Source organism: Polyodon spathula, chromosome 13 (genome assembly GCF_017654505.1).
Source record: "Polyodon spathula isolate WHYD16114869_AA chromosome 13, ASM1765450v1, whole genome shotgun sequence".
NCBI classification, from domain to species: domain Eukaryota; kingdom Metazoa; phylum Chordata; class Actinopteri; order Acipenseriformes; family Polyodontidae; genus Polyodon; species Polyodon spathula.
Window position 1 is genome coordinate 15975351 of NC_054546.1, and position 26777 is coordinate 16002127.

At 36.1% G+C, this 26777-nt stretch overlaps 1 protein-coding gene across 1 annotated transcript in view; it reads left to right on the forward strand.

The window, feature by feature from the left end:
* Positions 1 to 26777, forward strand: part of dntt (deoxynucleotidyltransferase, terminal) — a 133873-nt gene that overhangs the window by 19369 nt on the left and 87727 nt on the right. Inside the window, exon 6 of the mRNA XM_041267774.1 lies at positions 20968 to 21070. Coding sequence (XP_041123708.1) covers positions 20968 to 21070 — 103 coding nt within the window. The remainder of the gene's footprint in view (positions 1 to 20967; positions 21071 to 26777) is intronic.

Consider the following 26777-nt stretch of genomic DNA (forward strand, 5'->3'; position numbering starts at 1 on the left):
ATAAATCAACAGGACACATCATATTTTGAACGATTGTAATTTGTTTGTATATTTGGAAATTTGCACACTGAAAGTCTGACGTGTCAGGAAACCTTAATGCCAACTCGATGTTAAGAAAATCAATGTGAACATAAATAAACAAACTCAGTTAATATGCCTTTTCTAGTTTAAAATAATCTAAGCTGTAAATTATATTAAAACATTGTCTTCTACCTGCCTACCCGAGTAGCCTAAGTGCTGTTTTGCTGGTTGGCTTCTGAGCTGTGATAGAAACTGTATGAACTTTTTTTTAGAAAGTTTATTATTACAAGGGAATCGGTGAAATGTCAAATCTTCTTGGATTACAACAGAGCATTAAGGCATGACGAAACACTTTTTAAAATGTTTTTTTTACCAGTATAAACAAATGAAAAAAACAAAAATGTTGATGTTTGTGTACATTCCCCATACAGCAGCACAGTATCTTTGATAACAACATGGCGCCTGTGCCGTCAATTTAGGTCACGTGAGAGGGACTGACCAATCACCTGCGAGGATTCGCTGATCAAAAATGATCAAAGGTTGGCCAGACTCTCTCTATATATATGGCTCTGGTAAACCGTTACATAAAGATTACACACTGCATATTACTCAGAGCTGTATGTTGACACCAGGGGTGTTTTAAACTTTTGAGTTTTAAAAAGTTACCAACCCATATAGAAAATAAATATACAATAAATATATTTTAAAAATATATTTTAAATCATATTGAAATATTAAAAACTGGACACAAAAATATATTGAAATGCATCATAAAAATATATAATCATATATTTTTAAATATATTTTAGACAAACATTGAAATATATTTTAAAATATATCCCACATATAGTATGAAATATAAGGGATCATATTTTAAAGTATGCTTCCACATACTTTGAAATATGTTGGGAATACAGTATATGTTAAATATATTTAAATACATGCATTGTCCATAAAATTAAATATCAGTCCAGAATATATTTATAATTCTCCAATCTATATAATATACCATTGGAATGTACATTTGGAATATTTAAACATATATTTGGAATGTTTTCCGAAATGTATGAGACATATTTAAAAATATATTGCACTATATGACATATATTTAAGAAAGAGATGACAGTATATTACCAGGTATTTTAATATATTTTACTGCAATATATTATTTTTCAGTATGGGAAGGTGTGTGAAACCAGACAATCATGTGCAGAACAAAGTGAATGTAAACAACAAGAAGAATATATTAGCTAAGATAAATGATCCACTATGCCACACCTATACCCTTCTTAATGGACATCTTTCCACTCAAAAAGGATATGAGGATGTAATTCTACATAGCATATCTGGTACAACGTATTCAAATTTGTACTTACCTGTCATTATAGAGTTGTTATAGAGAGTGGAGGAAAAGCTTAGGCAGGATCAAACTGACTTGTCTCATTTAGTGTAGTTCAATTTCTCTCACAAATTTCAGCTAGTGGGTGGTCCCAGTGTGGGATGCATACGCATGCAGACTTACAAAGGAATTCAGGCCATTCTGGTTGAAAAAACATTAAAGTGTGTGTAGCTTTTTAAATCAGTAATGGTTAATAATTCAAGCTTTTAAACTCAATTTTAGGTTTTATTTAGTAATGTCCCGTCCAAAGTGATTTAGTTTCATGAATTATTCCTAGTTAGTCAATAAAAATGTAAACTTTTACTGTTTTTATAAACCTGTTTTAAGGAATGGATTTATGGAGTATTTATTAAAGATTTTATAATAACGTTCTCTTAGGTTATTAAACACTGCTTTGAAGAAATAACCCCCTTTTTTTTTTTTTTAAAACAAACAGCATTAATTTAATCAAAATAGGTTTTAAAAAAAGTCTTAAAATCCAAATCCAAATCAAAATAGGTTTTAATATAGTCTTAAAATCTAAATCTACTGTATACCATTGCATTGTTATATGTATGTCTTTTTTTGTGCTACATCGTTTTATGTAATTACTAATGTCTTACAAGGTTACCAACAATCAGCTGCACAGGATTGTGCCCTGGTACTATTTAATAATGCAAAAACAGGCTGTTGTGAAAAGATGGTGTGTATCTCTCAGGGACTGGTTCGAATGTTGTTGTTTATTTAATGGTCTCGAAGGCGGGTTTAAATGGGATTCTCAGCACAGCAGGTAAAAAAGAATGAGGCATTCAAATGTCATCACTGTCTTCTTTCATTTTAAGTTTTCTATTTTTGATCAGATCAGAGATTTTAATCATGGAATTTTAAATAGCAAATCACCCAAAGCAGGGGATTGGGAATGTTTTAAGACTAATTTAATGCATTCACCCTCCAGGCTACAGTGTCATCGTTGGCACAGGCTGGCAATATGTCTAATCAGTATTTCTCGTATGTTTGGGTGAGAAAACACACTACAAAGTACAAAAGAAAAGTACAATAACAAATTAATTGAATACTTGTTTGCATTATATTATTACTAGCGAAAGAAATTCACTGACAGGAGACATTTCTTTTTATCAACATTTTCTTTTGGTACGTGACGCCACCAAGTGTAAAGTGAAGACAATACATAAAAAAAAAATAAAAAAAATAAATAAATAAAAAAAACAACTATCAAATTCTTGTGAAGAATTTGACACTGTATTTAGTAGACACAGGTTTTCTTGGGCTGCAATGGTTCAACTCATCACTGTCTGATGTATACTAACATGGGTCTCTATCATTGCAGTTTAGTCTTATTTTGCCTCTATGCTTTACTAATGATAATATATTTGCAATCCATGTTAGCAAGTGAAATTATAAACATTATATTTTAAGGAACCCTGAATCAATTTAGAAAATTCCTCTTATGAGATGTGCCAGACAGTTCTGGAATCGGTTACAATTTCACATAGTTTAATATCTGATTCAAATGTAGGCTACCGTAAAACTTCAAATAATTGTCTGTTTCCAATAAGCGGCAGGTCTGCTGGCAAATATTGTAAATAAATGCCGGGTCTCTGTCATTGCCATTGAATAAGAGGAAGATGAAGAGGAGTTTGAGAGTAATGACCTGCTAATAAGTGACAGCAAGTTTGTACAAGTTTGAGATAATACAATAAATAATAATATTGATACAATAATGATACTGATTGCATTTATTTTTCATTTTAAATTTTTTTTGTAAAAAAACATTTCAAACTTTTATTATTATTATTATTATTATTATTATTATTATTATTATTATTATTATTATTGTGTTTCAAGCATAGCCTACATACCAGTGTAATGATATCTACAGAGCTCTTTTAGTCGATTTACCATAAAAAACATGTATAAGTTTCTCCAGTGTATAAGTCGCTCCCCCCTTTTTAGAACCCCCTAAAAATACCTAGAAAATAGACATATACAAAGGTTTTTACAATAACTATTATTATATCTAATTCGGTTTCTTGTGCGTGTTTATTTTACGTTTTGCACACTGTATCCTTATTAACCAGTGCATATAAAAAGACTGTAATAATACTTTTGCTTTATACCTGAGGATGTTCAATACAATGTCATTTTGTTATAAAACAAAACTGTTACTTAGTTCCCACTGACACACAATCGTTTATTGATATTTTTAATAAAATTTCGGGAGGAGGGTCAGACAGCAATCTCTGTGTCACAAATTGAATCATTCAATTTACACATTAGCTAATTAAGATAGTTAGCACTACAAATACCCTCTTCACTTTCCACTCAGTTGTGTTTCGATTTCATCGTAAATGCACACATCACAGTCAATATTCTGGATTATTCCGTTTCGTCGGATGATGATCTATTTGCATTTTTCCTGGAGCCGAGATCCACTCAACCAGTTCAACCAGGCCTTCCTGGGCCAACTCCACGACAACGGTCGGCGGTATTTATCACTCTGAACTTCTCTGCCCAGATGTCTGCTTCTCCTGTCTGCCGTAGCTCACGCCTGGCCACTCATTCCCCCACAACTCCTGACATCAGAGACTGGACGATCCCCAGGCTCCAGCATTATCTTTGTAGCAACAACATCACTTTTAAATCTACAGCACGTCCAGCAGGCCCCCATAGTGGTCCGTCCATCTGTCCGTTCCCCCCCCCCCCCCCCCCCCCCCCCCCCCCCCCCCCCCCCCCCCCCCCGTGCAGTGACATCCCTGGCCATTATGGGCATCCAGCAGGCCCTCATGGTGGTCCCCTCTCCTCCAAATAGAACCTTTCAGCTTCTCTCCTCTCACTACAGGCATCCAGCAGGCCCCATAGTGGTCCCTTCTCTGTGAGATGCTTTTCTTCTTTCAGCTCAGCAGCAGTTTATTCAAAACGCTTATCATTTTTGAGTTCATTCTAGCTCTCGGTCATTTTAGGGACATCATATGCGAGTTCTATCCCGACCGCCGGTGCGAGTTGGTTATTGTATGGCCATCATTTTAGACTTCTCAGGTAGATTCGGAGGTTCCCATTTCTTTGAATACTGCAAAGTATTTTCTACCAAAGCCGCTGCCCATCTCCAATGGAACCAGAGCATCTACTGGGGCGCACTGGACCAATACATATTCTCCTGTTTTTCACAGGTCTTCTTCTTCTTCTAGTATGCTCGGCACGTAGTTCAACTGCTCACCCCACTGACCCTCCACCCTGTCCCCTCATGTCCCTCCCTGACAATCCTCCTCATCTTTTCATCCCCTCCAGATCAAAAGACGATCATGGCTGCAATACTGCATACTCTGGAGGCTGTCAGATTTGTAATAACTTTAACAAAGGAACCTGTACTATTCCGCCTGTAACTTCTTTCATTTCCGCTCACCATAACTCCAGCACACCAAGCATCAGTAGTTTTAATCCCTCTCGAAGATTTCTCCCTGCAATATGTAAAAATCAACCACGCCATATTCTTAATCAAAATTGTTGGGGAAGCCAGCCATGGGTTTAACAAACACATTTTTTAATCATGCCCTTTTAGCCTGCCCTCACGGCACCTCTTCAGGGTACAGTGGCTTTTCAAATGTTATCTTTCTGTTCGCTTGACGTTCGGCTGCAAAAGCCCCCTAGCATCAGAAAAGACCTTGGGTCCTCTCACTTCCATGGAGTTTCTAGGCTTCACCCTGGATTCCCAATCTTTTTCAGCCTCGGGGAGCAATCATATTGTTTCTATTTCCACTTTTCTGTCCGGTTGCCCTCCTACAAATGCAATCTTCAGACTCTCCTAGGCCATTTAAACTACGCAATGAGGATAATTCCTCAAGAAAGAGCTGTCTCCTACCTTCTCTTGATCTCTTCTGTTGATTCCCTCAAATATGTCATACTCATGGATCCTTTTAGCCGCAAGGAACCCTGCCTGTGGAAGCTCCTACTGAAAGTCTGGAACGGCATTACTTTCTTTTATGTCGAGTGTCTCCTGCTGCACGAAGACGTTCAACTGTTCACAGATGCAGCTCTCTCTCTCGGCTTTGGAGGATACTACAAGGGAAAATGGTTTTCTACTCCATGGCCCAAAGAATTCATCAGCATTCCTTTCTCCGATCACTTCTCATCATTGTACAAATGTATTCAGTTGCTGTAGCCGCATTCCTTTTGGGGGTCTTCCTGGGCCCCAAACATCCATTATTTTCCACTCAGATAATTCAGCTGCAGTTCAAATTAACAAAGATTGTTCATCCTCCCACCATATAATGATAATATTCAGAAGGATTATTTGGTTACCTGTTACTCATCGGTTCATTCTCAGAGTTGAACACATTCTCAGCCACCTGAATGTAATCGCTGATTCTCTTTCTCGTTTCCAACTGTACAGATTCAGAGCATTAGCTCCTGAAGGCGACCTCCTGCCAACTCAGTTTCCTCCCTTTTTAGACCTGATATTCATGCGAGCCACCCGCTGCTTTACCTAATTTTGCAGGCTCAAAAAACAACTCTTCTCAGCATCAGTCCCCGCTCACTGCAAATATACTGGTCATCTTGGAATTGCATTCCGTTCCCTTCATATTCAATTCCTGTAGTGTCATCCTATACTATGTCCATTAAGAATGGAGCTATAAGAGTTTCCTCCATCAATATTATAATTTCTGGCATTCAGTTTTTCTACAAACTCATTTTCGGCATCGCAGCTCTACACTTGGCAACTCACACATTTCTCTAATCCTGAAAGGACTTCAGTGGCCAGAATCTCTTTCTCCCCATGCTTGCTTACCTATCACCATCAAACCCTTTTCTCTTAGCCTTTTTGGGTTCCTTAGGTGCTCCAGAGTCTACATCGCTCTCAAACTCAACCCTCAGATTCACCCCTGTATCTCCGACTTTGCAATTACCTCATCTGATACCTTTTCCTTCCTGCTCAAAAGAAGTAAAACTGTAGAACTGAGCAGTTCTTCGGTTATTCCTTCAGAATTATAGCAGCTTCTTGCCACAGAGTTCCAGGATCCCTTAGTAAATGGTTAGGTTGTTGGTCATTCAGTGCTTACCAAGTTTACATTAGAACAAAAATGCTTTTACAAAAATGCACTCTTCAGCGTTAGTAGCCTGCCCGGAGGAAGGGCAATCGAATCAGCCATAGATTCCCAGAGGTTTATTTCCAAAAAATGGGTTTTGTTTTCCTCTCCTGCACGCTGATAATCATTTGTTAAAGGTTGGCTAAACCTTCAAGTGGGCTATATTTAATACTAATCGCGGCATTGAGACCGGCTTGTTCTTTTTGGGAGTCTTTGCCTCGTCCATTTGCCAGGCAGCGAGCCCTCAAACCAAGTTAGGTTTGATGCCAAATGAAAGCGTATATACAACATAATTCTCTGTAAAATTGCATACTCTGCATTTTCCACAATAAATAGTTATACTAAAACATTTCGTGATTGGTGTTTGTCCCGAACTACTGAAACATAGTTACTGGAATGTTAAAATTGAGTTACGATGTTGCTACAAGGTTGTGTGTTAGCGGCTTCTCAATGACTGCATGAAGCATGTGAAGCTAATGATCTAATATAAACTCAGGTCTCAAATAATCACCAGTCTCCAGTAAGTACCAGGTCTGCTGATAAATATTATAAATAAATGCTGGAGGCGTTTAATTGAAGTGTTATGGTATTTTCATGAAGTGTGTGTCTCCTTGCTACGTCTTAAGTACAGCTACAGCACTATACAGCACTAATAAAAATAATAATTAATAAATAAGTTATGGGGACTTTCATGCTTTTGTTCTCAGTTTAGTGAGTGGTAAAGACCAGCAACAGAAATGGTAACAGTCCAGTCCATGAAGAGAAAAGGAAAGTGGCCTGGAGTACAAGTTCACCACTATCCATGCTGTATCACAGACTAGTTTGGTGGCCTTAATTACAATACATTTTTGCTAAGATGTAGACCTAATTACAGCAATATCATAATTCACTACCTCAAATCTAACACCCAGGGGTCGGTCTCTGGTAGCAGCAGCAGATACAACCACTGCAAGTAGGAACATGAATAAAATGGCAAGGCTCCCCGGGTTAAAATGTATAAATAAAACCATGCAAAAAAGGAGACCAAGTACGTTACCATGTATGGTAATAGTGGAATTACAGTGCAGTGTAATACTGCCAAATTGGGAGTTTTAATGATTATGTCATGGGGATAATAAAAATATATTATTAACCCAAATGTGGAAACTCTGCAATCATTACTAAGTAATTACCAAGTAATTCTAGAATAATGACCTCATGATATATGAATAAAGACTGCAGTGCGACGCTGTATCGTTGCATAATTGACCATTACTCTGCAATTCTGAAATAATTAAACTATAATATTTCGATAAATGCCTGAGTTTAAGAATCTAATTACAAATCAGTAGTTACTTCACTACATGCGTATAATAAGATTTCACGTAGTTAATAAGACTGCAAGCGTCAATTTTATCTGACATCTGCTTTTCAAAACTGATTCTTTTAATACCAGTACAGATACACAACAAAACAATGTCGCTTCCAAAACAAACAACAGTGGCTTGCAGATATCAAGATTTATCTGAGCAAGACAAGGATAAATTTGTGGAAGAGCAAAATGTCACAATTATGTACAGTTAGGTGTGCTTTATTCCTTGTGTAATATACACCCTCTAATAGTGCACTCTTTTTGAGGGACAGGTAATTTTGGCAAGGAATTCAATCTGAGTATGCTTGCTGTTGAGAATAAAATATGGATGGAAATTGACAGCTAATCTTTAAGAAGTGATTAAGTATCATATGCTGCTTTGCTTCTGTGAAAATTAACACAGTGTACTGTAAAGTGCTTTGGGATAAGGCAGATATACTGGCAGAAAGGTATTAGTGCCAAACAAGTAGATGAGGTCACTGCAAAAGACACTAAGCGAACTGAAGTCTGTACTCAGTACCTGATAATACCAGTAGTCAAGCAGACATCAGAAACGTGTAACCCTTTACTACATTGCAGAAAATAATTTAGTAGACTGCTGATTTCAAATTGCAGCTGTGCTGTTTGTTAATATAGCTTAGGCTTCTTCATAACTCATAATAACTATTCATGTCAGCATGCCGTTTAATAACCATGTCATTCCCTTGTCAGTTATACAGACAACATATGGGTAACACTTTACATTAAGTGTCTCTAATTACTGTGTATTTACATAGGAGTTACTTATTAAATACATGTGCACTTACACATAATTACAATGGAATTACCCATTGTATTGTATTTATTTTTGCTGTTTCCAAAACAAAAAAAATACCCCCCCAAAAAAGAGTTAACATAGACAACGTGCTTGTGTAACTGTTACATTTGGAGGCTGTGTGGTCCAGTGGTTAAAGAAAAGGAGCTTATAATCGGGAGGTCCCCAGTTCAAATCCCGACTCACTGTGTGACCCTGAGCAAGTCACTTAACCTCCCTGTGCTGTCTTTTGTGTGAGATGTGGTTGTAAGTGACTGCTGTTGATAGTTCACACACCCTAGTCTCTGTAAGTCGCCTTGGATAAAGGTGTCTGCTAAATAAACAAATAATAATAATTTGTTTAATAACATGCTTACATGATATCCTACTCCCACTGCAGGCTCCTCAAAACCAAACCACAACACACATTAGATGAGTTCTCAGATCAAGGGTTCCTTTATTACTGTGAAAAGTCAGCAGTCTCTGCATTTATGACACATGAAGTTGTTGATCAACTTTAGATCGGATTTACAGGAGGAAAAATAAACTTGCCGTAAACTTATTGGATCCTGTTAACATTTTACATATATATATATATATATATATTTATATATATATATATAGATTAATATATTATATATAGATATATATATATATACACACACACACACAGTGGCTTGCAAAAGTATTCTACCCCTGACCAATTCTCTCATATTGCTGAATTACAAATGGTACATTGAAATTTTGTTCTGTTTGATATTTTATTTTTAAACACTGAAACCCAGAATCAATTATTATAAGGTGACATTGGTTTTATGTTGGGAAATATTTTTAAGAAAAATAAAAAACTGAAATATCTTGCTTGCATAAGTATTCAACCCCTGTGCTGTGGAAGCTCCCAGTTTGCACCGATGAAAGAAATTGCCCTAACGAGGACACAATTACCTTACCATTGGCCTCCACCTGTGAACCATTAAAGTTGCTGGACATTTTCTGGATAAAAACCCCACTGTTGAAGGATCATTGGTAAGGCTGTGAATCTGAAGGAAAATGAAGACCAAAGAGCATTCTACAGAAGTTAAAGATAAAGTAATACAAATGCATAGATTAGGGAAAGGGTACAAAATAATATCCAACTGTTTGGATATCCCATTGAGCACAGTTGGAACAATAATCAGGAAGTGGAAGCTGCATCACACCACCCAGGCACTGCCAAGAAAAGGCCGTCCCTCAAAACTCAGTGCTGAAACAAGAAGGAGACTTGTGAGAGAAGCCACAGAGAGGCCAACAATCACTTTGAAGGAGCTATAGAGTTCAGTGGCTGGGAGTGGAGTAATGGTGCACCAGTCAACCATATCAAGAGCTCTGTATAACACTGGCCTGTATGGGAGGGTGGCAAGAAAGAAGCCATTACTCAAAAGGTACCATCTGAAAGCACGTCTGGAGTTTGCCAGAATGCATGAGAGTGACCCAGCTGTGATGTGGGAAAAGGTTTTGTGGTCAGATGAGATCAAGATAGAGCTTTTTGGCCAAAACTCACAGCGCTTTGTCTGGCGCAAACCTAACACTGCCCATGCCTCAAGAAACACCATCCCTACGGTGAAGTATGGTGGTGGCAGCATCATGCTGTGGGGATGCTTCTCATCAGCAGGGACTGGGCATTTTGTTACAATTGAAGGAAGCAAAATTCAGGAAAATACTGCAAGAGAATCTGCTTCAGTCCGCTAAAAAAACTGAAGCTTGGGAGGAAATTCACCTTTCAGCAGGACAATGATCCCAAGCACAAGGCCAAAGCAACATTGGAGTGGCTCAAGAACAAAAAGGGTGAATGTCCTACAGTGGCCAAGTCAAAGTCCTGATCTCAATCCCATTAACAATCTGTGGCACTATTTGAAAATTGCGGTCCACAAGCGTCATCCAACCAACCTGAACAACCTGGAGCAAATCTGCCAAGAAGAATGGGCCAAAATCACTCCGACACTGTGTGCAAAGCTGGTATATACTTACCCCAAAAGACTTAAAGCTGTTATTACCAAATATTAATGTGTGGGGGTTGAATACTTATGCAAGCAAGATATTTCAGTTTTTTTTTTTTCTTAAAAATATTTTCCAACATAAAACCAATGTCACCTTACAATAATTGATTCTGAGTTTCAGTGTTTTAAAATAAAATATCGAACAGAACGAAATTTCAGTGTACCATTTGTAATTCAGTAATATGAGAGAACTGGTCAGGGGTCTGAATAAAAACGTTACAATGGAAATGTGTTATTAACACTAAGCAATCTTCCAATCTTAACAAAAGTTTTTTTTATAGCATCTTTTCTTTGCTTTAAAGTCACAATGGTTAACAGTTAAGAGCCATTAGTATCTCGTGTGTATCCAGTATCTATAGAATATATGAATCGTTTCGGTTATATATAATGATAAAATAAACATGCACAGTACAAATAAATCATATTACATTTGTTCATTTTTGACTTTTAACAAAAAAAAAAAAATTAAAAAAAAAAAAAAAAAAAAAAAAAAAAAAAAAAATAATTTTAATTAAAAAAAAAAAAAAAAAAAAAAAAAAAAAAAAAAAAAAAAAAAAAAAAAAAAAAAAAAATTAAAATTTTTTTAAAAAAAAAAAAAATTAAAATTAAAAAAAAAAAAAAATTTTTTTTAAAAAAAAATAAAAAAAAAAAAAAAAAAAAAAAAAAAAAAAAAAAAAAAAACAAAACTACTATATTACTGTATAGCACAGGGTAGAATTACATCTTGTTTAGTTGGTTGATACTGAATAGAATTTGTAAAAGAATGTACGTACCCTCAATTCTTCTTTTTTTAAAATGCTAACCTTACGTCTGGCAGAAATCCTTTCGTTTTGGGGGATGATGTCAACACAGATGAGAGACTTGGTTGTTTATCACTCAGTTAACTCAGTTGTCTTCTTCGGCGTGTGACACATTTGCTGCCGTATAAAGTAAACTACCCAATGGTGTGCAGTTGGTAGGTGGCCTGCTCGACAAACTAATATGGCCCTGTTTGCTTTCTCACATCCCATAGCTTCCATATTTCAGAGGTAATTTTTGTTTCTTAGCTCTTACTGTTGGTACAGTTTCCTCTCTTAATCTGGGAATGAAACCAAAGGGTCTAGCCGTCTCTAACGTGTTGAAGCAGTGGTTCACAAAGTGAGCCGAACACAGATGTGACCATTTGCTCAGCTTCTTCCAGACTCACGTAAGTTGAAAAGATTTTGTCAAAGCCCTGGCAGCTTTTGGATTCTTTGAACACTTATGCAGGTTAAAACCATCTTGGTTTGTATTGCTCCATCCACCTAAAACACATCGGCGTGGCATTATGGCAAAAACCGAACAACTAGTTAAAAGCAATTCACGGATTGTATCGTTGTCTTCAATGTGAATAGTAGTAAAATGTTGGATTCATTCACATCGTGATGATTTAATTGCTAAATTACCTATTTTTTAAATTGGAAATTGAAAAAAAAGACACATCATATCGTATTTATTTGATATCAAAGGATAGTTTAGTGTGAACATAGGTATGGGTGTTTGGATTCTCCTTTCAGAAAAGTCTCCTGGCTGGGCTGGAACTGAACTGACATATTCAGATTGTGGCTTTAGGTGACTGTGGTTTCAGCACCCTGGGGTACTCGCAGTGGCTCGCTCTGCTGCAGCACCATCTGCCCAGCCAACCTGCCACACACTAGGCTGTCTGAAACACGTAAGACAGACAAAATAGCCCACTAGCAGCCCTGCCACAGGCCCTTTTTGGCAACTTTTGTAGAGCATTAGCATAACCACACAAGCTAGTTGATTATGGTTTATAGTCTCTCTGCCTAAATGAGACTTTGCCACCATCAATCTTTTGATGAGGTTTGCACCAGATATTGATAGACTTTAGGGGCTCGGGTGTATTGCGTAAATTTTCCAAAACCCTTGTATCCAGCAAATAGTTACTAAATAAAATAGTAGTTAAAAAATAGTACTTAATTAAAGACTGTAGTACATGCCCCCATTTTTTATAATCATTTGAATGAAAACAAAAATAACTACAAGGTTGCCTAACATGACAAATTACCCCAATGTGTACATTGAAATGGCTGTCCTCACAGATATACAGTACAAAAGGCCAGTCGATGGGTATTTTAGGGGAAGGGTTTCTTATAACAAAATGTTGTTCTTCCACAAGGCATATACACATTTTCAACTGAATTCAACAAGCTGTTCACAAGTTATAAGAGTCACAAGCTTTTATACATATCAAAACAAATATCCATATATACAGAATAATATACAGTGCTCCCCCTTAATAAGCGTCCCTTTATACCACATAACCAGTTACAAGGAGGGATGATTGTGGTTCCCATTTGCCCCATAATGCTAGCACTTTCATATTTGTTATAAGGCAGAACAGAATTAGCACAGTCTTATTAATTAGTCATTTAGCAGAGGGGGTGAAACTGCATCAACAACTGCTGCTGCAGAATCACTTACAAAAAGACCTTGGTTTTACTTCTCATCCAAAGGACGAAGGACAAGGAGGTTAAGTGATTTGCTCAGGGTCACACACAGAGAGTCAGTGGCTATGGCCCCCGACTTTAGAGTTAGAAAGGGGGAGCAGTGTATAAAGCTTACACAACTGCTGTACTGTTCACTTATTCTTCTCTGTGTTGTTACACTTTTTGAATAATATGGAGATACTCATCCACTGTCAAGATTTGAAACCATCCAACTTGTCAACCATAAAGTTCCCACACAGCTCTCACTTTATCTGCTGAAACATCACAATTACTATCAAAAATGAATTAAATGGGTGCCTAGCTGTCAGAAACTGTAAGATTTAAAGAAGATAGCCATATTCCATTGCACAGCAGTTCTGACACCTACATTGAAAAATCTGATGGTTCGGTGGCTTTAGAAAAGGGAACTGCAATGCCAGTGCCTCCGGTAGTCAAGCCGGGCCCCAGAACTTCCCTGGCAGTACAGTACAAACATATTTATCTTTTGGATTTGGCATGTTTCATTCTGATATAAGTTCAAGTATTTCTGTGTAGTCAATTCTCATGAAATGTGACTGTCACACAGCTTTCCATACATGTCCTCTGCCAGTGGCTTGTGTGATGTTTTAGCAAACTCCCAAATCTCCAAAACACACTAGAGAAATTACAAAAAAAATACTGGAACTTGGAAACATTTGAATATGAAAAACAAAAGAAAATATAGACTGTCAGATGCACAGGACAGCTACAGTTATCATTCAACACTCAAAAGCACTGTTTGAATGTTAAAATTATTTTTTTTTAATGTTTTTATATGTAGGAAGCCAACTTAAGTGGTTGGCCGCTCAATGAGTCTTATAAATACTGTAACAATGGTGGGAGCTATGCTTTCCAAACCAAAAGCAAGTCATCTACCAGAAAGCAGGGGATGACGGTAGAATCTAGAAAAAAGGACACTGAGTGGCTTACAGAGCTGAAAATGAAATACGTACATAGATTGATAAAATAATACAGTGATCTATTGCCAGAGAAGAAACATTATGACATTAATGTGCATCGCATTTGTGAAATATTGTCGACATGTATGTTTCGCATCAGGATTTGTTGTAAATCTTGTTGAATTGCTGCTTAATTTATGGTACAACAATATTTTTTGAGCAGCACACTTCCTATTTTTTTAAGAGCAATAATGTTGGTATCATCCAGTTTACACAGTAGTCATTTATTCATTTGCAAGTCCTTTTTTACTGTAGCGTTTGGTCCCTACACAATAGTTGCCGTGACCCTTTTTTTTTTTACACTACCATATATATTACGAAGATCTGAATAGAATAAAACGGTTTTATTAAATCAATACTATGCATGGAAAAGGTTTAGTCTAGTCAGCATATTAGTTCTGTAATAGCAAAAGTTCCATCATGGCTGTATTTAACTTCTCAAGTAAAAAGTTATGGTTTCAGTGGTAACTTATGCTAAATAATTAAGTTGTCAAGATCCACCATTAGAAATAAAACATTTCATCAATGGAAAGAAAGCTATTGACATATGGTCACAATTTATTTTGCTGACAACTGAGATTTAAAAGCAGAATATGCACAGATGTATGGCAGATGAAAGCTCCGTAGCCTTTGCTCTGATGCACACATGCACCAGCTGAACTAACTTAATTAAAAAAAAAAAGATGTCATCTGTATTTTTTTTTTTTGTCGTTTGTTCTTTCAGCATTGATTCTCTTATTTATTGTGGTAAACTGCATGACTGGAAACTGTATATGCCTAATTTACATGCACAGCAAGGTTAATATTTTTTTTAAATGACTCTGGAAAGCAGTGACAATGTTTGCTGTTTTGCCAATTAAGAATGTGGTAGGAAATACCCAGAGTCTGCAGGTGCTTTGCGCTTTGCTGAATCACTTGAATTTTATTGTCCTCTTTAGTAGTTCATCTGTGGAATGAATAGATCATTAATCATTTTATAATCAATGTGCTGAATAATTGGGCACATTCATGAACCTAAATATTATTTAATAGCACAGTTATTTCTTAGCCCCCCCACCCCTCCCACATACACACACACACACACACACATACATTACATGTTTAAAAAAAAAATAAAGTAATTGTGCATTTTTTAAAGAAACACATTTTATAGTTTCTATACCTTATTAACAGGAAATCTGTTTTACGTCTTGTGACATTTCACCTGAGCAGCATTTTACTGACTGAATGCATGTCAGTTAATATGGGAAGCAGCTTGTTGGTTAAAGACAGGAAAGAAGCCACTGAAAGGGAGGGAACAATTTTACCATCCAGGTGTAATGACTAAGCAAGTGCAACAACACGAACACAAGAATTTTTACCAACGAGAGAAGGCCATTTGGCCCACCTATGCTTATCTGGTTCCTAGTGGCTGAAAACTTAAAGGAGGTTTCTTTAACCAAGTATAATACCAGATATCATGTTTTTAATTTAATTTATTTTTCCTGGAGCATGTTTCTTTCAAAACTGGGCATTTGAGACTTCTTTATGTGCAAATGGAAGTGCACTACAAGTACAATTTAAGTAAGATTTATGGAATTATTTTCTGTGAGATGACTACTCCTGGTTGGGTAACTTTACTGTAAGCAGAGTTATAAATATTCCGTTATTGTTGAATTATTATAAAACTAATGACTGTTGTGATGGCATGCTAAAGTAAATTGCTTTGTAATTATAACAGTCATTGATAGACCACAGGCTTTTAGAACTGTAGTGCCAGTTAAAACTAAACAGAATAGCACAGAGCACAGGCTTAGTCCATACATTCCCTTGTAGGTTGCATGATGGAACCAGAATTCACAGTTGTGTGACACTTGCCTGTTGGTTTTGTTGCCACAGCAAGCTTTACCCAAGACTCTTGCCGTCTAGGGCACTTATACTCACTCCCTCCCCCTTGTCCGGTGTCACCCGTTCTGCTCAACCCAACGCGTAATCCCAAAATAATAAGAAAGCAACCCTGTTCTGCATAATTACCAGAAGTAGTCGTGGTTTAGTTGGACAATGCCCTCTGGGGATTACAAATGAAATTATTTTTTAATCATATTAATTAGAATTAATTAATATGACCTAAAAAAATGCTTTGATTCTATTTACAGTGGCTCTCAAAAGTATTCACCCCCCCTTGAACTTTTCCACATTTTATTGTGTTACAACATGGAATCAAAATTGATTTAATTAGGAGTTTTTGCCACTGATCAACACAAAAAAGTCCATAAAGTCAAAGTGAAAAATAAAATCTACAAATTGTTCTAAATTAATTACAAATATGAAACAGAAAATAATTGATTGCATAAGTATTCACCCCCTTTGAGTCAATATTTGATAGAGGCACCTTTGGCAGCAATTACAACCATGAGTCTATTTGGATAAGTCTCTACCAGCTTTGCACTGGACACTGAAATTTTTGCCCATTCTTCTTTGCAAAATTGCTCAAGCTCTGTCAAGTTGGATGGGGACCTTTGGTGAACAGCAATTTTCAACTCTTTCTACATATTACTAAACAGTTAAAATTTGTGTTTTGCTATACAGTTTGAAACAGATTTATTTAGCTGCCAAAGCAGTTGATTTGACAGCTATAAATTGGAGATGTTACAGGATACAAATTTAACCATTTGCAGTCCATTTATTCAGCGCTTGTCAGGCACGTCAGGTTCAATTTATTTACACATACGCTGTTTATTTTACACACACTGTTTAAAATATTTCTTTTTCAGAGTAAAACCAGTTTAAAAGGCATTGAATCGCAAAAGGACACTCAGTACTGTATCTACAGCCAAGCCCCACCCCTTGTTTGCTGTATTTTTCACATACCTCTTTGTAGACATGCATTCTGATAAATCCTCTCCTGATCACTCGTTTTATCACCAAACTCCCCAATAATGCGATCCAAGTCATTATTTTATTACTACAACATCTCCAAAAAGCTCTGCAACTGTCCATGATATTCTTTGAGCGCTTGATGCAGAAGCAGCGACCTCCTTTGTTATGTCCGTGTTATCTCTTTTTCAGTTTCGTTCGGCTCCTATCGGTCTCACTTGGCCATTGAAAGGTTTTCTCGACTTTTTCCGGAGAAAAAACAACTAGAGACCTGTGCTTTTTGATGATGTAGGACCTGGTCCGACATAGGACTGCAAAGGGTTAAAAGACTGAAAAAGCAATTTAAAAATCTATTTATACAATGTGTGTGAGAACACATTTTACTTTACTTCTGAAATAAGTTTAGCAGAGGAATGTGAAAGGAATGCTTAAAGAAAAGGGTTCTGGGGTGAAAGTTTGCAACCATGGCAACTTACATTGAACCGAGGACCTCTTTTACTCTTCCAAGCTATAAGAAATAGAAGAATGCACCCTATTTAAACAATTAACTTTTTTACTGGGATTTCAAACACATATTATTTTTCTGGTTGGGATTATCAGGTTTATTTTAACAATAACATAGTCCATCAATTTCCCTCTTGCAAATCCCAAGCCATGAACTTTGTGCATAAAGTTCACTTGGGCCTTTTCAATTGCATTTTCACTCAAATCTCTTTTTTCCCTCTCACTAACTAATATATAGTATAAATCTTAAATGAAAATATTGGATTTCTTTACTCACAAGGTCACGAATAACTATATATAAAAAAATCTACAGTATATTTAATATATAACTTGGACCACATATTTTTATGGGTTATTGTGACAGAGATCGAATGATTCTTGGTATTAGATCTCCCTCCCAAAGCTGCGAGGGTGCTGTGTAAAGCTTTGGAAAACAAAATCATTAACCATCATTGCACCTGTATGTCGTTGTCTGTCTATTTCTTCTGCACTACTGCATTGCCTTCACCTGCACACACTTACCCACTTTGCCAGTTATTTACTAGCTTTGCTGCAGGAATACAGTTTCCAGAATTACAGTAAATCAAACTATACATATAAGCTGCAACATTTCTGTTTTTATACTTGAATGCTAGACCAGAGTCCTATGCGGGTCTGATTTTTACAACCCACTTCTGTCCCCTACTGTAGGACCTGACCTGAGCCTGCAACCCACTGCAGCACAGTCTTTTTACCCGTGACCTTACCCGACCCGCTTTAATAAGACCTGCAACCCGACCCGAACCCGCAAGTGTTTGTCCTTTACTTACTGCCTGTGCTGACTGTCTCTCTCATACTCTGACATTCACACAGATATCTCTACCATTTTCCACAGATTGAGTTTATACAATACAGGCTATACAGCATGGTAGCTTTCTCTAGTGGTCTGGATATATTTTAACATAGTATATTAACTATCTCTACTTACATTGCTATAAAATACCTGTCTATTCCTTACGTGCCACCAGTTGAAAGGGAGCTACACCTGTACTTTCACAGAGATGACGTACCAGTTTTGTGGTTGTCGTTCAGAAAAACATGATGACTGATTTTACAAGCAACAAATCCAAGTCACATGTTCATTATTTTCCTTTGCTATGAGTCCAGAACAATTCCACACTTCTGATTTACCTCTTGAACTATTATCCGCCACATTATATAAACCCCGCACTATCTTTTGTTTCACTTCATCTGCTTACACTTTTTTTATATCACCAAGCAGATAAAAGAAATCGAGAACCCTGCTTAGTCAGCTGACTTCTCCCTAATCTCCTCCTGCTCTATTGCAGGAAATACCGGTACATTTACTTTCTAATATATTATTTGGGTGAGGGTTACAGACCAGTATGCTGAAAGGACAGAAAAAGTTTTTGGTGATTCAAATTCAGACCCAAAAATTACATTTTCTGACCCGCACCCGAACTGCAAACCACAAAAAGGTTTGATGTTCTGATCCTGAACCCGACCTGCTTTATGGGTCACCTGCAGGTACCTGATCTGATGCGGGACTCTATACCAGACAACACACACAACAGGATGGTAAACAGGTAATAAAAAAAACAAAACAATGTAAAATGTAGAAGGTATAAAGTATTATCTTGCATGTGAACCACAGCAAGGAGATCAGATGAAAGCATATTCCCTGCAGTCTGTGATTAAACTACTTACTTTTTCCACTTTACTGTGAACTTGGCATGCCTCAGTGAATTCTAAATGTGGATCATTTAAATGTTTTCTATAGGCAATTAAGCATAACATGGTGACCTTTCAGGACTTCTTAGCTATCTCATCTGATACTGCTTGACAAATATTTCCCCTCACGTAGCTTTACTTATCTTTACCATTCTGATACCAGTTGTTGGTATGAAGATCAAAAAAGATTTATGCGTGGAAGTAACTACAAAAACAGCTCCTGCTTCTGCTCTCACTTATGTATTCCTTTGTTCTAAATCTTCAGCTTTCATTCATGCTAATATTTGATGATGCTGTGCAATGCTATAATTTCTCTTTTGAGTTCTCCTATTGAGTTCTTTAAACCTTGTATTTACTTATCACATTCGTAACTTTCATAGTGTGGTATTCAAGATTGTACTGGCATTATTAGCAGTCATGTTGTGGCATAACAGCTTCCTGAACCACACGCTTATAAAGCAGTATACAACACTCAAGGTCATTTCAGCTCATTAGAACAAAGATAGCTATTAATGTGCAGTATTACCCATCAACAGCACAAATCTGCCAAAGCCATGTAAATATACAATCAACTGTCATAGAGAATATAACCAAAATTAATTATTTCTGTTGCTTTCCCTCAATTTATGTCACTTAATAAGCTTACATTTGACAAGTCTGCCAAAATGCCCAAAGCACATAAGAAGAGTTTAGGTCATGGTCGGTTCATATCATTAAGATTTACAAATCAAGCCTAACAATCTATTTTCTTTTTAATTAGGTATTTACTTAGTGGTATCTCAAACAGTTTTAATTCAACTGCATAGGAAAGAGTACACCCAATAAGTATTAATAATCATATTCCCAGTTTGAAAATTCACTGAAAGATTACACAGTATAATCAATGAAAGCATGAGACAATATCATGTCTGTTTGTGTTTCAATGGAATGGCTTGTAAATACTTTCTTTTACTAATTTCCTTATTCTTTTACAGCACTGTATCTATTATTCATTTTATACCATTTACAAAACATTCAATAGCACAGAGAGGAAACATTGAATAATTAAACACAAAAATGGGGATTAAAGTTAGCTTCTAAAATTACAGCCATTAAAGTATGCGCATTGTAATATGGACAATACAATAAAATACAAATTGCTTTGCTGTGAGTGCACACATAAATCAACTAATATAAACATGTAAAAGTTGTATTGAAAGTTTTAATCGATATGCTGATCTTAAGTATCCTCAGTTTTTTGCAATGTCATGGGTAGTTCCATACTTACTGTAGGGTTGTAGGATGGCAAATGTGTATGAGGGAATATCAACACAAGGAGAAGTGAATGGGCTAAATGTCAAGGTCTGTTTACATACAGCATGTCCATTGTATAAAGAAGCATAAGGTTGATGAAGACAATACCGTTAAAGTGGCTGAGATTTGTGGCCAATTGTATTGTCATCGATTTAACTTTGCAGTTGAATGGTATTCAAGAGGCACCTATCAGAGGTGATAACAAGTTAAAGCACCACTCAATATAATAAACACTGATGTAATGAATTTGCTTTCTTTTTCATCAGTTATAGCATATAGCAGGTAAAAGTGGCCCTCTGATGGCTGTGAAGTCCTTAGCAGTCCATAATGTATGTTAATGAGAGAAGCTTTGGCTGTTATAACCCCCCCAACGTGTGCATTCAGAGGTGTGTCAGATTCTGATTGAATGTTCACACTTGATTGTTGTCTTTTGCAGAGGGAAGGAGTTTGGCCATGATGTGGATTTTTTGATTACTACTCCAGAGTCAGAGAAGGAAGAAGGGCTCTTATATAATGTGATAAACGAACTCAAGTATCAGGTAAATAATGTTTTTCCATAGAAATGAATACAGGCGTGACTTTAAAGAACATTGTTAAAACAACAGTATATTTATTTATTTATTTATTTATGTATCTCATTAATTTTGGAGATAAGTGCTCCTAGCTCTTTGTTGCAACGCTCTTGCTCAAGTAACAAGGAGTGCTCATAACCAAGGCTGTTCATTTTATTCCTGTGCTGGGCTAGAATCGGATGTGTGGGAAGCCTTTTGATTCTTCTTGGTTTCTTGGTCCTTCTTTTTTTCAAATTCAGCTTTATACATTATATCACAAAAGGGATGATTCCTGGTACTTTAAGATATATTTTCCTTGGTTGGAGGTGCAAGGATAGGCTTGGGCTGCATAAAGATTCCCAGTATGAACATTCATGTAACATTTATTTAACTATGTCCAGCGTGTTTCCGGCATCTAACAGTATTGTACAGAAGTCCTGTTACACCCTTCTCCTCCAATCTTATAGGAGACCGATATAATAACTAATGCTTATGTAAGCTCTCTCTGACTGAACTCCACCATCCAGTCCAGAACAATCTAAAGGGGTAGGGCTTTATAAGCGCATTTATTAAAGACAGGTGCACTAGATAGTTCTTAAAGGGATCATAACAGTACTTTATCACTTCATATAATACAGCATCACTTGCATGGAGCAGTCTCACTTCCATGGTCCAAGCTTTGGACCATGGGTTCCTGGCTATAGGACAGGAAGTCTTACTGCTATACAGGAAGCATAGATAAAATTAGTTTAAATCCATAATGCAATAATTGAAAATCCTCAAGTTTAAAAAATCAAGCTATGGACAAAAGGGGATCTGTGATAATGCCACTAATGCTAATAGGAAGTACAGTAGGAAAATAGATTTTAAAACTGTGGTTATTATCACTCCTTTAAGACTTGGAACTTAGAAACCACACAAGCACAACTGTCTTCCAATCTGTGAAATAATCTGCACTTGGATGTCTTGGGGTGTATTTATCATGCTGTTTTATTCAACACATGCAACACTGATTTATTCCCACCTGTTTGTAAACTAGGTCAAGCAATTTTCATGATGTAATTGGACGCAGGCACGGAGTATACCGTCTATTTTCTGTGAATTAGATCCAGTTTGATATTCATAAAAACAGTTTAGACTGCTTTTAGCTAACTTTAAAGTATTTCAGAAACTCTTACCTCTAAAACCAGATAATTGCCATTTGTTCAGTTTAAAATTTCTACTAATTAACAAATTAGTAAAGTACCCCTTTACTTCCCTATATAGATTAAACAGTAGAGCCTGGTCCTAGAAGTTTGTCTCATTCCAGGTTTAACAGGTGTCAGAGGTTTAATTGTATCAATTAAAAAATTAATGAAACAAAGAATAAAAAAAAAATAAAGAATTAATAAAGTATTCATTTAACCATAAATTAACTGTAGGTTATGTTATATTTTACATTTTTACATCAGTATAAAGTCATTATTGAGGAAAGGAAGTAACTTTTTTACTTAACACAGTGTGCTGAATGGTTTAGATCTAAAAGATTATAACATTTGCTGGGAAAGAAACTCTTTCAACCTTTTAATTCTTGATACACCTTCGTAACCTTGCTATAAAGCTTACAATCACATTTGACAAAAATGGTCAAAGGAAACTATAAATTTAGGAGAAAGGAAGGCCTGTTCACAGAGCATCAGAAAGTGAAACGTGTAGGAGAGGCCACACTGATAGAAATAAGTTGGGACTTCAAAGAGGACAAATAATGAGGCTGTATGAAGTTTGAGAAGTAGGAGGTTGCAACACTGATGTACAGGCAGGTCTGGGTGAGGAGGTTAGACAAAAGAGGTCAAATTGTCTAAGAAAAAGAGAAGACAACTCAGTGGTTACTATGGTTACCATGGTTGCAGTAAATGAGAGAGATGACAAGAGGCCTATCCATGTTGTCGGCTGAATTCTCAATTGTTCACTTAGGCAGTGCCCTGTTTTAAATCAGAAAAAACAAAACAAAACAAAAAAATTAGTGTGCTACTGTGTAATTGCATTTATGCATGAGTATTTCTCTATATGTTACTGTAAATATGTTGTTGTAGTTCTTCAATGTTGTCCTTCTCTGACATGCATATTGAGAAACTGTTCCTATGGCCTGAGGCACTGGGAGGCTGTCAACCACTGGATAGCTTTCTGTGACCAGAGATTTAAGAATAAAATATATTAAAAAAGTATCACTGAGATTTTAGCAATAAACAAGTTTCATTCAATGCCATTTGCCGGTTTATATTTGTGTTATCTTTAGTTCTGAAACATTGCTGCAGGGTTTCTTTTATCATCACTAGTTTTTTTAAATAAATACATTTTTGCTACTTCACCTCAGAGGTTCAAATCCATTGTCAACTAGCTTTACCCTTTGCATCTTTTCCTAAACATTTTTCATAATATATTTACCAAGAAAAGTGGGGAGATTGTAATTGAGCGCCTCTATGATAAGGTTAAAGGTCTGCTATCAAAGGACGACAAGAAAGTGTCCTGTTTTCTGTGAAATAAATGCAGCAAAATCTGACAGATCTCCACAGAGACTGGGGAAGCAGTGATTAAGTGGAGGTAACAGAGGCTGACTTTAAGTCTTGTAACCTTGTCATCTACAATCTCACCCTCAAGGAGTAAGCTATCACAGAGACCTAATATTTCAATCTTTTTTAGCCTGTGGGGTGGAAAAAAATCCCTTTTAAAATGTCCTTGTAAACGTGCATACATATTTTTGTCACAAAAGCAAGTATAGTGTGGATATGAAGGTTAACTTTCCACAAAAGGTCGGAAAGGTGGTTAGCACTGCTGCCTCACAGCACCAGGGTCCTGGGTTCGATTCTGGCCTAGGGGTCTGTCTGAGTGGAGTTAGTGATAATCGATGAAAGCAATAGTGTTATGCTTTTTATTGCAGGTGGTAGCATTATTGTGATTAAGCAATGACACTGGCCTAGAGCCACTAGGCTGTTGCTTAGTCAGAAAAATGAGTGCTGTATTTCATGGTTGTTTAGTGATGTGGACTTGTGCCCTGGGGGTTAATTTGAGACCAAAACACGGATTTGTACCCAGCCTCCAGGTATTAAATGATTTGATTATTGATACAGCCCCACACTTCAGGGTTTAATTTAAGTCTCCTATGGCATAGCATTTTGAGCCATTCTGGCTTTTAATGTGAGTTAATTAGACACACCTGAGATTAATCAGACAAAAAAATGAACCTTGTACATTTTCAATTAAGACTCACAGAAAAAAAAAAAAAAAAAAAACTTGGTATGGATCAAATGTCTATGCAATGGCAGAATTAAATTATTACCTTTCCTAAAGAATTATGGTTATTTTAAATTAGTAGTGACAACAAAACTTATTTCTCTAGAGGAGCATATTCCATAAAACTGTATAAAGTAAGAATGAAGTGTTTTGTGTGCTGCAGTTTCTAATAGTTCACAGTGAATTGTTTCGAACTGAGGCTTCTATTGCCATCACAGCAAAACAACCTGTCACTGAATGACTAATTTGGTCAGACTCAGAGCAGAAAGAAGAATATGACTTGATATCTGTCTTGGATTTTATCTACAGTACTTGGGAGATTGGTACTCAATCATTTTGTTGCATTACGACAATATCACTGAAATATATGTATAACACAATATATACTGTGTCAATATATTCTAATACATTGAAACACATTATATAATATATATATATAATATATATATATATATATATATATATATATATATATATATATATATATATATATATATATATATATATATATATATATGTATGTATGTGTATGTATAGCTATTATGTGTTTATTGTTCCATGTATTGGCTTGTTTATTACTACAAATATAGCAAAATACTGTGATTCATCCAATATGAGTGTTTGCTACCATACCCTCCCTAACTAGGAAATCGAACAAGATAACCCAATTTCTGGTGAAGTTGTTGAAGTAAAACTGATGTGGTGATGCAGACTTATTTTGAGGTATTTCGGGGTGCTTATAAGTAAAGAAACAAGGTAACACTTTTTCTCTAATTACTGTGTATTTACTTAGTAGTTACTTAGTACATCTATGTGTACTTACACATAATTACAATATTATTCTGCATAATTACAATGTACTTCATGTTTAAATCTTTTTGCACCACAGATGTAAGTACACAATTGTATCAGAAAAGGGTTAGGTAGGGTTTACACATTGTAAATATGCATAATTACATTGTAATTAGGTGTAAGTATACATGCATTTACTACTATGTATATTCACAGTAATTTGAGACTCAATGTAAAGTATTACCAGAAACAATAAATAATATGTTCCTGCCTTTAATAAACAAACTCAAAAAACAAAACTCTCCTTACAGAGATTCTTTGAAATTCTTGCATGTGTGTCAGTCTGCGGGCAGGAGATAGAGTGACATTTTTCTTGCAACACGTGAATTACAAGTCGCATGTATGCCTTCTACTGTTTACAAAACTCCATCACTTTCATTACATTCTATTGCATTCTTACAAAACAGCAGCAAGAGTATGTGTGAGTGACAGCTACAGTATATGAGGAGGCATAGAGAAGGTGTGATTGACACTGCCACACAGCATCAAGACACCACAGGGTGACGAAATGAATATCACATCCCAGCAGCTAGGTTGAACAGACCAGAGTGTTTTGTTTTAATTTTTGACATTGCCGGTAGAATAAAAGACCAGTAGATAACACTTGAGTTTGGTTCAGTCCAAAGTAAGCAATATAGCATGGTTGTGTTTGGGAATTGTATTTTCTATACTGTATTTGAAACAGTAATATATACAATAATAATGATTGCGTATCAGTATTAATTATATAGGAGGTCAATGACTTCACTTTTGGTTATGTTCACATTTAAATATGTACATATTTTAGTAACAGCTAAATTTAAGTTACAATCAAGCTGAAAGTCTTGACGTCAAGATGACAGCTCAGATTATTGTGGAGAACCTTTTTTTTTTATCAGTAATACACTGTACAATACATACACATTGGCTTTTATTTCAGAAGTTCAGGGTGTTGCATGCTAGGGTTGGGCTGAGTAAAGAGTGCAAGTCAGTATCCATAAGGAGTGTGTTAATTTTACAGAGAACAGGTTTAACTTGAGTACAACTCCTAAAACTATTTAGGACACTTGGATATTTATCTTCAGCTTCTGTTATAAAAATACACATTAGAATGATTCAAATCACTGTCATATAATATTAAAGCACTGCCTGGACACTTACTGAGTGCAAGTAATGCATTTGTACAGCCCTTCTGGTTTTAGCCACACCCATTTACAAGTAATAACGAGTACCTGTACAAGTTCTGCTTACAAGTAATTGCTCCTGTCGGTGGCATATACTAGAAAATATACTTTATTTCTGTAAGGGTAGACTTAAAATTATATTCTACCACTAACTAGACAGGAATCATATACTTATTTAAATCAAGGAGTAATGTCATTTGTCCAGGACTTTTATGTTTGATTGAACTGTGTGCCAATGAATTTTGTTAATAGCTGGTGTTAATACTTCCTACAACGTAACCTGTTTATGACCCTATGTTGGAAATAATAAAGCTGACCCTTTTAGCTTGCACAAGGTTACCTTTAATGTGTTTTTCTTGCCAGAGATGTGAATACATTTGCTTAGGGCTGCATGTGAAATGTCTCCATTT